General features: G+C 37.4%; 1 protein-coding gene across 1 annotated transcript; it reads right to left on the minus strand.

The window, feature by feature from the left end:
* Nucleotides 1-857: 857 nt before the first annotated feature.
* On the minus strand, nt 858-1,894 carry LOC125244307 (epidermal differentiation-specific protein-like). The gene is given in 2 exon segments (XM_048154353.1): nt 858-1,419; nt 1,421-1,894. Coding segments are annotated over 2 exon segments (519 nt in total). The 5' UTR covers nt 1,829-1,894; the 3' UTR covers nt 858-1,308.
* Nucleotides 1,895-15,153: the final 13,259 nt, after the last annotated feature.

Below are 15,153 nucleotides of genomic sequence, written 5' to 3' on the forward strand. Positions count from 1 at the left end.
GGATATTTTACTCATAAAAAGTTCTAGGGGTGCCAATAATTGTGGCCAACGTGTTTGAGAAAAAAACATTTATTTCTTAATGTGATTTCTCCCCACTTTCAATTCTTTTCCTTCAATGAAAGGTTAGATTTTTGCTAATTTTATAAATTAAAGACCAAAAGGATAAACAATGCAGATTTATTTTTACAGTCAACTTTGATCATATTTACCAAGGGTGCCAATAATTCTGACCACCACTATAGGCTGTTTTTCTGTTTTCACTGTACATTCTGTCCCCACTCTTTGAGATTAAAAAAGTTCAGTTTCTTGGGGATACTTGTCTTTTGTGTTTAATTGGCACGACACCACAAAAACATTAAATATTTCAACAAACAAACAACAGAAGAAAAGAAATTTATATAACAAAACAATTAAACTAAACAGAGGGCCACAAATGGCATAAGATACCACATAAACAGAAAAGTAACCACACATCTAGATTGTGTTTTGTATAATGGTGGAAACTGTTCATGTGTGTGCATGCACTTTAGCAGTCCTTTCAAAATAAAAGTCATAGGTCACAGTCCATCTGTGACAGGTGGTATTTGTGGTGATACCTTCCATAGAGCCAAAGTTGGCCCATGGTACCCTTTGATTTGGCCCGCCATGCCATATATGAGAAGAGGGGGGAAATGCCATTGGCAAAGATCTTCATTTCTAATTTAACATTTAACATAACATTTGTATTAATAGCACTTCTTGTGTCTATTGCCTCCTTAGGTTAATCATTTGTTGTGTTCCTCAATCGTAAATCACTTGGGTGAAAATGAAAAAAAGAGAGAATTTAAGAACCAAGGAGTGTTATGTTAAGACTCTTTATTTTCTGAGTTGACAGAGTAAAACAGCATTCATTGTCTCTTTCTCAACATAATATGAATCCAAAATCCCCTTTAATATTTCACTCTCATCAAACAGGGGAAAGACAATCAAATACATTTGGATCTGTAGTAGATCTGTAACAATTCTGTATTTTATTACATTAACTGATACTGATGGTAAGCCAATTAACTTGCAGCATAAAACTTTTTTAATAAAATACTTCCTTGTCATATAACATTTGCCAAGTTAATGTGCAGTATATGTCTTTACACAGATATACTCAAATGATAAAGTTGGATCTGATTGCATGACATTTCTTCAGATTTATTGCAGTCACAGTCAAATCAAGTTTCTGGTCAAGATCAGTCATTCCCCACCACCTGCCTCGTTCTTTCCAAAAGGATTTCAGTTCATAATCAGCTGAAGAAAGCGTACGTTGAATGATGCTGTCTATGGCTTCGGCAGCAAAGGGCGCACATGGCTGGCCACATCGTTGAAGCCGAGCGGCACATAGTTGGGAACTTGATCGCCAGGGAAAGAAACAAGCTGGGAACCCTTACGAATTGATGTGCTGGTACAGCACCCAGACACCACCTTTCACTTTGTGGGAAGAAGCTACGTCACTGAAATCAATGTCTTGAAGATTGGTTTCTTTGCGCAGGGTCACGCTTCTTCCTTGATAGTTGATGTGCTCAAACAGCTGGATTTCAGGGTTGTCCAGGTCATGTGTGACCATCTTGAGGGAAGAAAACTTGCCTTTGTCATCAAGGGTGGCGTACTCTCCTTCCTCAAACACCAGGTGCTTTCCAGCATAATTCTTGTCATAATACGCCACCCATGGTGCACCGATGACTTTTATGGAGCAGATGGCGTCGTTGAAGCCCTTTTCTTCTAAGTTGTGGACATCGTTCTTGAATTCAGCTGATCTGCCATCGAAGGCCTCTTTGGTAAAAACAACGATCTTGCTCATTTTGATTGAAGATTCAAGTAGAGAGATGCTGGAGAAGGCAAGTGTTTCTGAAGCAGCTTCCTGTGGCTCTGCTGGAAACAGTGACTTACTAGGTGTGCAGATCTGCCTTTTAAAGCACAGAATCGCCAAAGTGGGCGTTGACTAGGTTATGAAAGTACATGTAGGTGTGGAAGCTGAGAAACATGTCAAATCTCAAACTTCTGTTCAGTATCTACAGAAATGTAGCCTAATACAAGGTTCAGAACTCTCTAAGAGCCGTATGTGGGGAAAAACAAACAAAAACAACATTGTATTGTGTTCACTTTGACTGCTGTTTAACTCTCGGATACATGATGCTACTCTTAATGACCAAATCCTAAATACTGTAAATTAACCAACTTCACTATGTTCTTTCAATTCAGTAAACCACTTCTCCCTCCCAAAGCATGCGATATTGCCACACGTCCAAGAGAAATGTGCCAAACGAATCGACAAATCCGGTAACCTATTGCTTTTAGTGAGAAACCTTTAAAGTCAACTGAAAAGTGTCATAACATTAACCGATAAATGATGCGAAGAGTAAATATCCCACCCTACCCTAAATCTAACAATGTCTCAACAAAATACATAATAGACATGGCAACAGAATAATACCCCAATATATAATTTCATGATGATAAAATTCTCATGCCCATTGCATCTGTGTATTGACTCCAATGGTTTATAAATTAAAGCAATAGCGCTTTTGCCATCTGTGGTGTCACACACATTTGTCTTGGACATTCATCTTGACATTCAGACACCTTGAGAATGAGAAATCATTGTCTCACACCCTTTTACCAATTAACCAGGATTTCTCAAGAATATACATTCCTCATCAGGTCTCATTAGAAAACATAACTGCACCCTTTTTCAGGTAACCGCATCAGTATTTCATAACCCAATGTGAAACCATCGAAAGTCATTTACAGGAATGTTGGCACTGAAACGGTTTCAAGTAAATCTATCAATTCAAGGTGACTGATGTTCAAATCAACTGCTTTTGGTGTTAAACTCATGGTATGAGACCCAGAGATGCCACAATTATTGGCCCTTGAGTTTCATATAATCCTTGATTCGGCTTGTTGTCAGTAACTGAGGAGCTCAAACACTTAATTCAAGCTCTTAATGGAAGTCATTGATGTTTGTGATGTCATTCTATTTTTCCACAGGAGCTAATAAACAATGACTGCTGTATGGGCTAATGTTTTTTTGCTAATTGGGCCAACAATTTGTGACGTTTGAGATATTCATTTGATTTATGGAAATGTCTGAATCAAAAGTTAAATGTTGTGTTTTGCAAGGCCTGTCTTTCTTTCTATGTGTGTGAACATGATAATTATTGTTTATTTTGGTCAATAAACCTAAATATAACTTTCACTTTACAACAGGGGGTCAGATTTTGTTACACACTTTTAGCAAGTTTAAATAAAACCAGCACTAATTAAACATAGTTAGTAGCTTCTTATTGTTCAATTTATTTAATTGAAGTATGTTACTACACAAAAATAATATATGGTTTGCTAAATAATGGCTAAAAGGCGTTTACTGTACATTCAGTTAATCATTAATTACTAGCTTATTTTTGTTTGTTTATCGCACGAATGTGGATCCTTCAAATATTTAATAAATTTGAAATAATGGCTAATATGCCCTTACTAGCCTATATGTTAAGTTAATCATTAATTACTAGTGTGTATGTGCATAACATGCATAATTGTGGACCCTTAAAAAGTATTAAAGTATTAACATATCTCCTTTGAGATCTGCCTCCCTCCCCTTCAGGTACAGTCATTTATATTAATCTGTTTACATTTATAGAGGTAAGAAGACAAATATCTAAGAAGATGAATGCATATCATTTCCATCTCTTGTTTCTTGTTCCTCGACAGACCCAAAGGAAGGAAAGGACAGTGATTCCCAAACCACAGAGAAATGAATGACTGTTGCTGAGTATCAAGCACAACCTTGATAGAGACTCGGAAGAGGCTGAAAAAAATGGAGGAAAACAAAAAATTGAGAAATGACAACAAAAAAGTAAGAAAAATGCTCAGAGGCACTCATTAGTTATTTTACTGTTGTGGTGAATCTGCAGCCAGTGATCAAACTGTTTTGTGGTTTACTTTAGTAGTTTTTACTGTCTTTGCACTTCAAACTTTCAACATTATTGTAGAACTGCTATTGTTTCAATATTATTATTCAACTTGCTATGGAATGTTGAGACAATTTAATAATTATTGGTAATTAATTGCATTATTATCAAGTATATGACAAGAAACCTGAAAGTTATCCAACCTCTAACATCTGGCATAATGGCTTTGTAAAACGCATCATTAAAGGTGCCGTAGAACGTTTTTTTACAAGATGTAATATAAGTCTAAGGTGTCCCCTGAATGTGTCTGTGAAGTTTCAGCTCAAAATTCCCCATAGATTTTTTTAAATTAATTTTTTTAACTGCCTATTTTGGGGAATCATTAAATATGAGCCGATTTAGGTTGCGGCCCCTTTAAATGCTCGCGCTCCCCGCCCACGGAGCTTGCGCTTACCTTAAACAGTGCATAAACAAAGTTCACACAGCTAATATAACCCTCAAAATGGATCTTTACAAAGTGTTCGTCATGCAGCATGTCTAATCGTGTAAGTATGGTATTTATTTGGATGTTTACATTTGATCCTGAATGAGTTTGATAGTGCTCCATGGCTAAAGCTAACATTACACACTGTTGGAGAGATTTACAAAGAATGAAGTTTATGCGTTATACAGACTGCAAGTGTTTAAAAATGAAAATAGCGACGGCTCTTGTCCCCGTGAATATAGTAGGAAACTATGGTAACTTTAACCACATTTAACAGTACATTAGCAACATGCTAACGAAACATTTAGAAAGACAATTTTACAAACATCACTAAAAATATATTATCATGGATCATGTCAGTTATTATCGCTCCATCTGCCATTTTTCGCTATTGTTCTTGCTTGCATACCTAGTCTGATGATTCAGCTGTGCACAGATCCAGCTCATAATACTCCGTCAATGTTGGACATACAATTAAGAGCTTTTACTTGTGTACACTCAGAGTAAAAATAAAATGTTGTGCTTTTTGCAAAATAAAGAAAACTAACATGATGCGTGATCTCTCGTCTTCCTCTGAACGAAGTCCAATCTGATAGTTCTCAGAAAATGAACTGTAACTTAGTGAATACTAATGACACAAAAATGAGACTTATGTCTAAAAAAACGTTGAAATGTCAGGTTTTAAATTGTGTAAGTCAAAACGAAAACAAAAATTCTCTGTTTATGTAATCTGTATGAAAAGTGAGCCATGTCAGAAGTCCGTGATTCAGCTCATTATCCGCGAATGCCCATGGAGCCAGCGCTATTCTTGTTCTTCTTTAGATGAATTTGTGGACTAAAGGTGTACAGAGCGCCCTCCGGCTGCAAGTATGAATTGAAAACACAGTATTCAGCATTCATAGTGATGGCAATAAATACTGAATAAATATTACTCCTCTGTATAGAAAATTTATATAAACATATGAGAATCCAAAAATATTTCTCCAAATGTGCATGCTTTTAAGCTAAAAGCCTATATGAAATGCCATAGAGGTAACATAATTGTTCAGACACTTTGCATCACAGAAATACATTATATTTTAAAGTATATAATAGAATACCATTATTTTAAAGGTGCCCTAGAACTTTTTTTAAAAAGATGTGATATAAGTATAAGGTGTCCCCTGATTGTGTCTGTGAAGTTTCAGCTCAAAATACCCCATAGATTTTTTTTAATTCATTTTTTTAACTGCCTATTTTGGGGCATCATTATAAATGAGCCGATTCAGGGTTACTGGCCCTTTAATTCTCCTGCTCCACGGCCACGGAGCTCGCGCTTGCCTTGAACAGTGCATAAACAAAGTTTACACAGCTAATATAACCCTCAAATGGATCTTTACAAAGTGTTCGTCATGCATGCGGCATGCATGCGTCGGATTATGTGAGTATTGTATACTGTTATATTGTTTACATTTATTCTGAATGAATTTGAGGCTGTGCTCCGTGGCTAACGGCTAATGCTACACTGCTGGAGAGATTTATAAAGAATGAAGTTGTGTTTATGAATTATACAGACTGCAAGTGTTTAAAAATGAAAATAGTGACGGCTCTTGTCTCCGTGAATACAGTAAGAAACGATGGTAACTTTAACCGCATTTAACAGTACATTAGCAACATGCTAACGAAACATTTAGAAAGACAGTTTACAAATATCACTAAAAATATCATGTTATCATGGATCATGTCAGTTATTATTGCTCCATCTGCCATTTTTCGTTATTGTTCTTGCTTGCTTATCTAGTCTGTTGATTCACCTGTGCAGATCCAGACGTTAATACTGGCTGCCCTTGTCTAATGCCTTTCATAATGTTGGGAACATGGGCTGGCATATGCAAATATTGGGGCGTACACCCCAACTGTTACGTAACAGTCGGTGTTATGTTGAGATTCGCCTGTTCTTCGGAGGTCTTTTAAACAAATGAGATTTATATAAGAAGGAGGAAACAATGGAGTTTGAGACTCACTTTATGTCATTTCCATGTACTGAACTCTTGTTATTCAACTATGCCAAGATAAATTAAATTTTTCATTCGAGGGCACCTTTAAATTGTAATAATATTTCACAGTATTGCTGTTTTTTCTGTATGTTTGATAAACACCATGATGAGCTTGAGACATGATCACACAGGGTTTTTTCACAGCTCATTATTTATGCAAGTCATTACAGCTCATTATGTTATTCTTTTTGTCTTCTCAGGTGTAAATGACCCATTATTCATGATAATTCACGCCTCCACACATACTGTTTCTTGACAAAAAGGCAGCATAATTTTACATAATTTTGAAGCAAAAACTCTAGTCTACAATATCCAATACCCAGAAGTCTTGTGAACACAGATTTACTATATATATATATATATATATATATATATATATATATATATATATATATATATATATATATATATATTTTTTAGCTTTATTTCAGTGACTAAAGTTTTTTGTTTTTTCAATAACCACGCATAAACCTTATTCCTTCAAAAACACAAACATGTACATACATGTTCCTCACATATTATGGTAGCCTAGTTTGTGCTGAATACAGTGTAATGACACTTTTTCCAGTAATATGTTTATGAACAACTGAAAAAAGCACAAATGTCAGGGCATGTCAAAACTTCTCCATGGCCCCAAAAATCCTCACACCCCTGAGGGTTATCTTGTTTAAATATGGATATTTTTTTACACAAATGCATTGCTTCACTTCAGAAGGCCTTTATTAACCCCCCATAGCCATGTGGAGTACGTTTATGATGGATGTATGTGGATGGATGCACTTTCTTCAGCTCATTAATATTTCTGTGATTAAGTTCATCAGACTGTTCATAAGAGTAAAACAGGTCAAAATGTGAAGCTTGAGTCTTTGATCTTTTTAATGATGTATAGTTTGTAAAATGCACATTAAGATTTAGGCTATATAATATAACAAATATAATAGCCTATATGAAATGCCATAGAGATAGGAATGTTCAGACCCTTTGCATCACAGAAATACATTATATTTTAAAGTATATTAAAATAGAAAACCATTATTTGGTTAGAGACTTGAGATTTCTTTTAAAAACATTAGTAATGCGTCCAATCTTTTGACTGTTACTGAAATTTAACATAGGCCTATACAAAATTTTCTTTACATGATATGCAATTTTTTTTGTCAAGAGTGGCCATTAATCCTGTTATCAGCATGATCACAGAGGGTTTTTTCACAGCCTACCTGACTGAAAGAGCTCATTTTTATGTGGGTCATTTTGCAGGTCATTATGCAGATCTTTTGTCTTCTCGGGTGTGAATCACAACATTATTCATGAAGATTCACGCCTCCACGCATCCTGTGTTTCTTGACAAAAAGTGTCTTACAAAAACTAAATCAATATATTGTTTTATATGAACGATCAATTTATATTTTCAAATCCTTTAAAGGATTATTAGGCTGCATAAATTAGGTCAGCCGGAACTGGGAACACTTCCGATAACACCAGATGTACTCGTTACATCAGAAGAAGAATGGCATCTACGCTAATATTAGTTTTTCTGTTTATCCCGAGGTTTACCGTAGTCAACCGGATCTGGGCCGTATCCAGATGAGACAGAGGACCGGTGCCCTGACACGACCACAACGCAGCCCTGAAGTATCAGCAGAGATTGAGTCAACTAGATCATCCGCTGTGAAGGCCTCATCAACATGACAGCCAGTGGCGCAGCTCCTCAACAACAGTCCATACCGGTGTGATGAATACAATCCTCAACTGGATGGAACTGAAATAAATACTTTGAATGTTGTGATCCTATCGGACTTATGATAGCAACCTGAGTCGTAACAAAGCACTGTTCGCCAGAGGAGAACTGGCCCCCCGACCAAGCCTGGTTTCTCCCAAGGTTTTTTTCTCCATTTTAACACCTATTTGCCACTTGTTTGCCACCTGATGTCACCTGTTGGAGTTTGGGTTCCTTGCCGCTGTCGCCTTTGGCTTGCTTAGTTGGGGACACTTGACATTTGACTTGACATTTGATATTTAACAGTGCTTTGATCTGCCTGCATTGACACTATTCTTTAAAAGCTGCTGTGCAGCCAAAATAATGTACCAGTTATCAATGTAAAGCTGCTTTGACACAATCTACATTGTAAAAAGTGCTATATAAATAATATAAATAAATAAAGGTGACTTGACTTGACTTAGCAGGGCCCTGAAGCGGTGCAGAGCAAGCCGTACTGCCAGCAACTCAAAGCAATTGACATGCCACTGAAGTTGGGGTCCTGTCCAGGAACCTGACGCAGCATGACCGTTGCACATGGCACACCAACCCTTAGCAGAGACATCGGTTGACACAACAACATGCCTGGATACTGGTTCTAGGGGAACTTGCCCGAAGATACGCCAGGTCCCGCCACGGAGAGAGAGTTAAACGGCAGGTCAGAGTGATGGTCACTCGGAGCGTGCCTTGTTGCTATGCCCATCTTGGAATGACAACCGCTGTGGAAGCCATATGCCCCAGGAGCCTCTGAAGAAGTTTCAGTGGACCCGCTGTTTTGCCGTTGAACTGATTCAGGCAACTCAGCAGAGACTGCGCACGCTCACACATAAGCTGTGTGTACATGGCGTGTACACCCTGAGATGCAGCGATCGACATACGATCATCCTCCGGAGCCCTGAATGAGACGCTGGGTCCCCCAGAGAAGGAAGCAGCAGGCCCATCCCGGAGCTCCACCGGCTGAGATGCTTGGGAAGGGGGCGCAGCCACACCGTAACCCTCAGATCACCCTGGCCACCAGCCAAAGTAGCCCCCTCATGAGAAGAGGAACTAGATCGGGGTGTGGCAGAGGGGACTCGATACTGTTTAAGGTAATAGAGTCTAGATCTAAACATCTTGATGGTCATATTACCGCAAAGAGAATATGAACCATCCACGAAAGCCGCTCAGTGTGCTGGAAGCCCAAACACGTAAGACAGCGATCATGGCCATCAAGAGAAGCCATATAGCGACCGCACCCAGAAACGCACAGGCGGTAAGACATCTTTAAAAAGATGCAACCGTTTAAACATGTGTAGCTCTTTTAGTAGGAAATGCTCTTTAGTACAGAAGCGCTCAGGGGAAACAGGCAAGGCAGGAACACTGGAACTGCTGAAATGCGCCATCACACCAGTACCGTAGAGACTTGTTTTCTTGAAGAGAAACACTCCGGTGAAAGCAGCGATGTGCTCGGCTCCAAAGCGAAAGCTTGAATGTGAGTTGCTTGCGCTGCTCCTTATATACCCACAGTGTGGGGAGGAGCTTGCACATGCATATTCCGCAGACCAAGATACTCTTCATATCATTGGCTCGTTTTGTAAACACTCGAAGGTGATTGGGCTCTCAGGCAAGACCCCATTTCGTCAGTCTCTGACATAATGTCAAAGTGACCGACTGAAAGGGAACCATGGTTTTTTGGTTCAAACTGTGGTTCAAGTACCACAAATTAACTAGGGTTGTATTACCATAGTTTAACCATGGTTTTGCTAAAGTAACTCAAATTTCATTTAAGCCTAGTTATTCAACAAACATATACAAAATAAAAACAGAATGACAAGTAATATTCTATGATGCAGGTTTTATTACAGCAGTTACATCATCTGAAAGAAAATATAAACTGTTCTCACATGACATAAAATGATTATGATGAAACATTATCACCTTTTTTTTTAAAGTTAAAGTACTGCTGTACATGGTAGAGATGGATTTCTGCTAATTGTTTCACTGTAGTAATGTACTATCTCCATAGAAAGTATTTACATGTACAAATGAACATGACTTATTACACATTAGAGCTTGCACAACTACTGGTTTCTGCTAGTCGATTTCTTATCAAAACAATACTCGAGTTACTCGACTTCTCGTGGTTCATGCTACTGTAAATGAAAAGACATGAAATAGTTCTTCTCAATAAATGTTTATTAATTCATAGCCTAATGCAGCAATTATAAGTAAACTCTCAAAACTTTATAATTATGACGCAGTGTGAATGAGCAAAGACGTGATCTGAGAGAATCGCCGATGAGTCGCCGACGCCCGTGAGATATTTGGCATGCTAAATATCTGGACCTGTCGGCGATTCAAAATCCTGCTGTGTGAAAAGTGTTCTGACTGAAAACTACATCGGCGATGACCGACAGCCAATGAGACAGCAAGATACAGACTTAAAAAATAGAACCTACTGAACACAAAATACTAATATTCTCAGTTGTTTCACTATATACAGGCCACAAGAAAAATAATGGAATAAATTAAGACAGATATATACCATTATGTTGAAATCTGTCTCTGAGAGAATATTGTGCGTTAATGCAGCGGCAGACAGCTCCGTCACTTTTTACTTTCACTTTGAATAGCCTACTGACCGAGGTTAAGCTTTCACCGGCATAAATGTAACCATAAATTCATTTATGGTTAATGCACGCTCGAGTAGTCGATTGTTTCCGACAGCGCCAACTAGTGGTTGAAGTAGTCAATCTCTCAACTATTCGACTAGTCTATGCAAGCCCTATTGCAAATACACATCATTATACCCCCTACCTCCTTATGCAGGGGCTGCAACTAATGATTATTTTACAACCAATTTATCTGTCAATGCATTTTATTAATTGGATGACAAATCTAAATAAATTATACATTTTTTTAAATTAAAAATAACCTAAATCCATTATTTTAAACAATGTCAGTCCACATCATGCCCAGTTTTGTCCATTAAACAATGTGTAATATAAAGCCTAAGAAAACAAATATAGTGACTGTATCTGTGTAGGCTCTGCTGTACATTATAAGCACTAAAGGGTTAAAATACAAACATTACATTATAAACCTATAAACAACAGTCTGATTGCTATTTTATAACAGAAATGAAAACAACTTATTTAAAATAAAAACAAAAGCACAAAATGTTAACTTGTAAGAGGTATGAGGAACAAGAACAAACATTCATCTGAACAGAGTAATTATATTATATTAATGGTCATTTCCAACAATAGTGCCTTTACTGTTACTGCTCTCTATAAATTACTATTACTTGTGTTACATGCAGGGTTTTAAACCTACACTTAATTTCTAACAATTTTTTTTTTTTTTACCAAAATGTGTATTTTAGTCAGAATTATTGATCTCTTTTTCTACTGCACTCTGTTTGTTTTGATGTACTAATGAAATTTGTTGACGATTATGCTCATTATCAATAATATTACCTAGATTTTATTGATTAGCTGCTGCAGCCCTAGTCTTGTACAACCTGCAAACACAAGCCCAACACAGGCAACCTTGATTACAAAATCATTAAAGGTAAAAAAAAAAAAAAAATTCTTTCATTGGAACAGTCTTACATTTACATTTATTCATTTGGCAGACGCTTTTATCCAAAGTGACTTACAAGCAGAGGTGTAAAGTATTTGAGTAAATGTAATTAGTTACTGTACTTTAGTATCTTTTTGGCTACTTTGTAGTTGTACTGAGTATCAAAGATATTGGCAACTTTTACTCTCTACTTGACTACATTTTTGAATAAGTAAATTTACTTTTTACTCCAATACATTTGTGATGAGTAATGCAGTTACACATTACATTTTTCATTGCACCTAATTTTTTCTGCAGCAGTTTGTTTCTGATATAAAGAAGCGATATCACCATATAAGGGCTTTGAAGGTACTATAACTTGTGCATTTTGCTTTTACTCACCCACACTTGTCAACAAGGATACTTTACATGAATTCGAGTGGATTAGCAGGTAGTTGCTGATCGCGGGTGTTTGATTTAGGAAATGAGATTGTGACTTCAGCCGATGATGAGGCTCAAACCAGCACATCCAATGCAAGCAGACTTTGAGTATTTAATTTTACTTAACATTATTTTATTTATCTGCTATATTGACGAGACCTTTTTGACAGATATTGGTTTAAGTATGGCCTTTTTGTGTACTTGAACTTAACTGAGACTTGAAAGTTTGTAGGCGTTTAAAAGGTTGTTGTGTCAACCTTGATTTATTGCAATATTGAGGTGTTCAATTTTATTTTAATTTTGCAAAATAAACATGATTTCTCATCTTACAAATCAATTTTTCTTATTTCCACTGGCGTCTCTCAGGTGTTGAGGACTAGTGCATCTTTAAGCCCATATTTAGTATGAGTAAAATACTAAAATACTATTAAAATCAGATACTTTAAGACTTTTACTCAAGTCATTGAGTAAATTTTCCCTGTAAGTTATCTGTACTTTTACTCAAGTATGGTTTTCAGGTACTCTTTACACCTCTGCTTACAAGTGAGGAATACAAGAAATGAGTCATCCTGAATAAGTGCTCACAATACAAGTTTTAGGCAGTGCTCAAAGTATCATAGGCTATAACAGAGAGGGATAAAAGGAAGTGAAAGGATAGGTATAGAATTTTTGGTTTTGTTTTTCTAGGATGAGGATAAGTGCTCACGAAATAGTTGAGTTTTCAGCTGTCTTTTGAATATTGCCAGGGATTCTGCATTCCGGATGAAGGCAGGAAGATCGTTCCACCAGCAAGGAACAGTGAACGAGAATGTCCTGGAGAGTGATTTTGTGCCTCTCTGTGATGGTACCACTAGCCTTTCGCTCATTTGATGAGCGCAGATTTCTGGTAGGAGTGTAGACTCATAAGAGTGAGTGGAAGTAGGAGGGTGCTGAGCCTGTGGTAGATCTGTAAGCAAGCGGCAACGCCTTGAATTTGATGCGAGCAGCAAGTGGTAGCCAGTGAAGAGAGATGAAGGGAGGCGTGACGTGGGCTCTTTTGGGCTTGTTAAAGATGAGACATGCTGCAGCGCTCTGAATCATTTGTAGAGGCTTGATTGTGCATGATGGCAGTCCAGCCAGAAGAGCATTGCAGTAATCAAGCCTAGAAATGACCAGGGCCTGGACCAGAAGTTGAGTTGCATGTTCTGTTAGAAAGGGCCTGATTTTCCTGATGTTGTATAGTGCAAATCTGCATGACCGAGCTATCTTTGCAATGTGGTCTTTGAAAGTCAGTTGGTCATCAAGGATTACTCCAAGATTTCTGGCTGAATTTGATGGGGTAATTGAGGATGTACTTAGCTGGATGCTGAAATCATGTTTTAGAGTTGGATTAGCGGGGAAGATGATCTGGTTATCTGGTTGGAATGAAAGAAAGATTTGTGTGTCATCAGCATAGCAATGGTTGGAGAAACCATGTGCCTGAATGATGGGACCAAGTGATGTAGTTTCAGTTTCAGTTTAATTTATTTATATAGCACATTTAATAATGACAGAGTCGACCAAAGTGCTGCACAGAGAAATAAAATTATACTATTGTCAAAAAATAAAACAATCATAAAGGGTATACAACACTAAAAACACACACTGAATACAGTAGTTACTCGGGTCCATAAGCCTTTTTAAAAAGATGTGTCTTAAGTAGAGATTTAAAAACCGGTACAGAAGTGGCTAATCTCAAGCTAAAAGGCAAGTTATTCCACAACTGGGGTGCAGCCACCGAAAATGCACGATCCCCCTTAAGCTTTAAGCGCGTTTTGGGTACTGACAGCAACAGTGTGTTTGATGACCTTAAAGGCCTATTGGTCTGGTGGTAGGACAAAAGATCTGAAAGGTAGTTTGAAGCCAAGCCATTCAGGGACTTATAGACAAACAATAATACCTTGAACTGGATTCTATACTCAATGGGGAGCCAGTGCAAACTAACCAACACAGGCAAAATATGGTCCCTCTTCCTTGTCCCCGTTAAAAATCTGGCCGCAGCATTTTGAACCAGCTGCAGGTGAGACAAACACGATTGAGTGACCCCCAAATATAGTGAGTTGCAGTAATCCAGTCTTGATGAAATGAATGCATGGATAACTGTTTCTAAGTCCCTGAATGAAAGAAAAGATTTTATTTTGGCAATCATCCTGAGCTGGAAAAATGCTGATTTGACAACTGAGTTTATTTGTTTTTCAAACTTAAGTGCTGGGTCAAAAATAACTCCCAAATTTCTTGCATAGGTACCTACAGTGTTAGTTATAACTGTTAGTTAGTTAGTTAGTTAGTTAGTTATAAATGGAGAAGAGGAGGGGTCCAAGAACTGAACCCTGAGGAACCCCCATGGTCAGTTGATGAGATTTGGATACCTCCCCTCTCCAGGCAACCCTGAAAGACCTTCCTATGAGATAGCTGTGAGACAGGTCTGAGTTCCACCTTTCACCTTCACCCCATATGGTCTCACAACCTAAAAATGAGAAGAATATATATACAAGAATTAATAGATATTAATACACAGCTTGCTGGAATACTCCGTTGTTATTGATCAGTTGCACAATCATCTAGCCATTTTTGGATAAAATCTTATAGAATTATTGCTCATACAATGTCACTTTGGATGTCAAAGCCTTCTTAAAATAACTGTAAAAAAAATAATATATTAAAATAACTTTGCAAAATAAAACAACATGCATGGGGATGTGCAGTACTGGTCAAAAGTTTGTAAACATGACTATTTTTAATGTTTTTTAAAGACGTGCGTTTTCACTCTGGAATAGCCTTCCTGATAATGTTCGGGGCTCAGACTCAATCTCTCAGTTTAAATCTAGATTAAAGACGCATCTCTTTAGCCAAGCATTCACATAATGCATCTGTTATCTACAGAGCCCCACACATGACATGCAAGAAAAAAAATTAAATCGTGTGCACAATTTACTA

Source organism: Megalobrama amblycephala, linkage group LG14 (assembly GCF_018812025.1).
Source record: "Megalobrama amblycephala isolate DHTTF-2021 linkage group LG14, ASM1881202v1, whole genome shotgun sequence".
Taxonomy (NCBI): Eukaryota; Metazoa; Chordata; class Actinopteri; order Cypriniformes; family Xenocyprididae; genus Megalobrama; species Megalobrama amblycephala.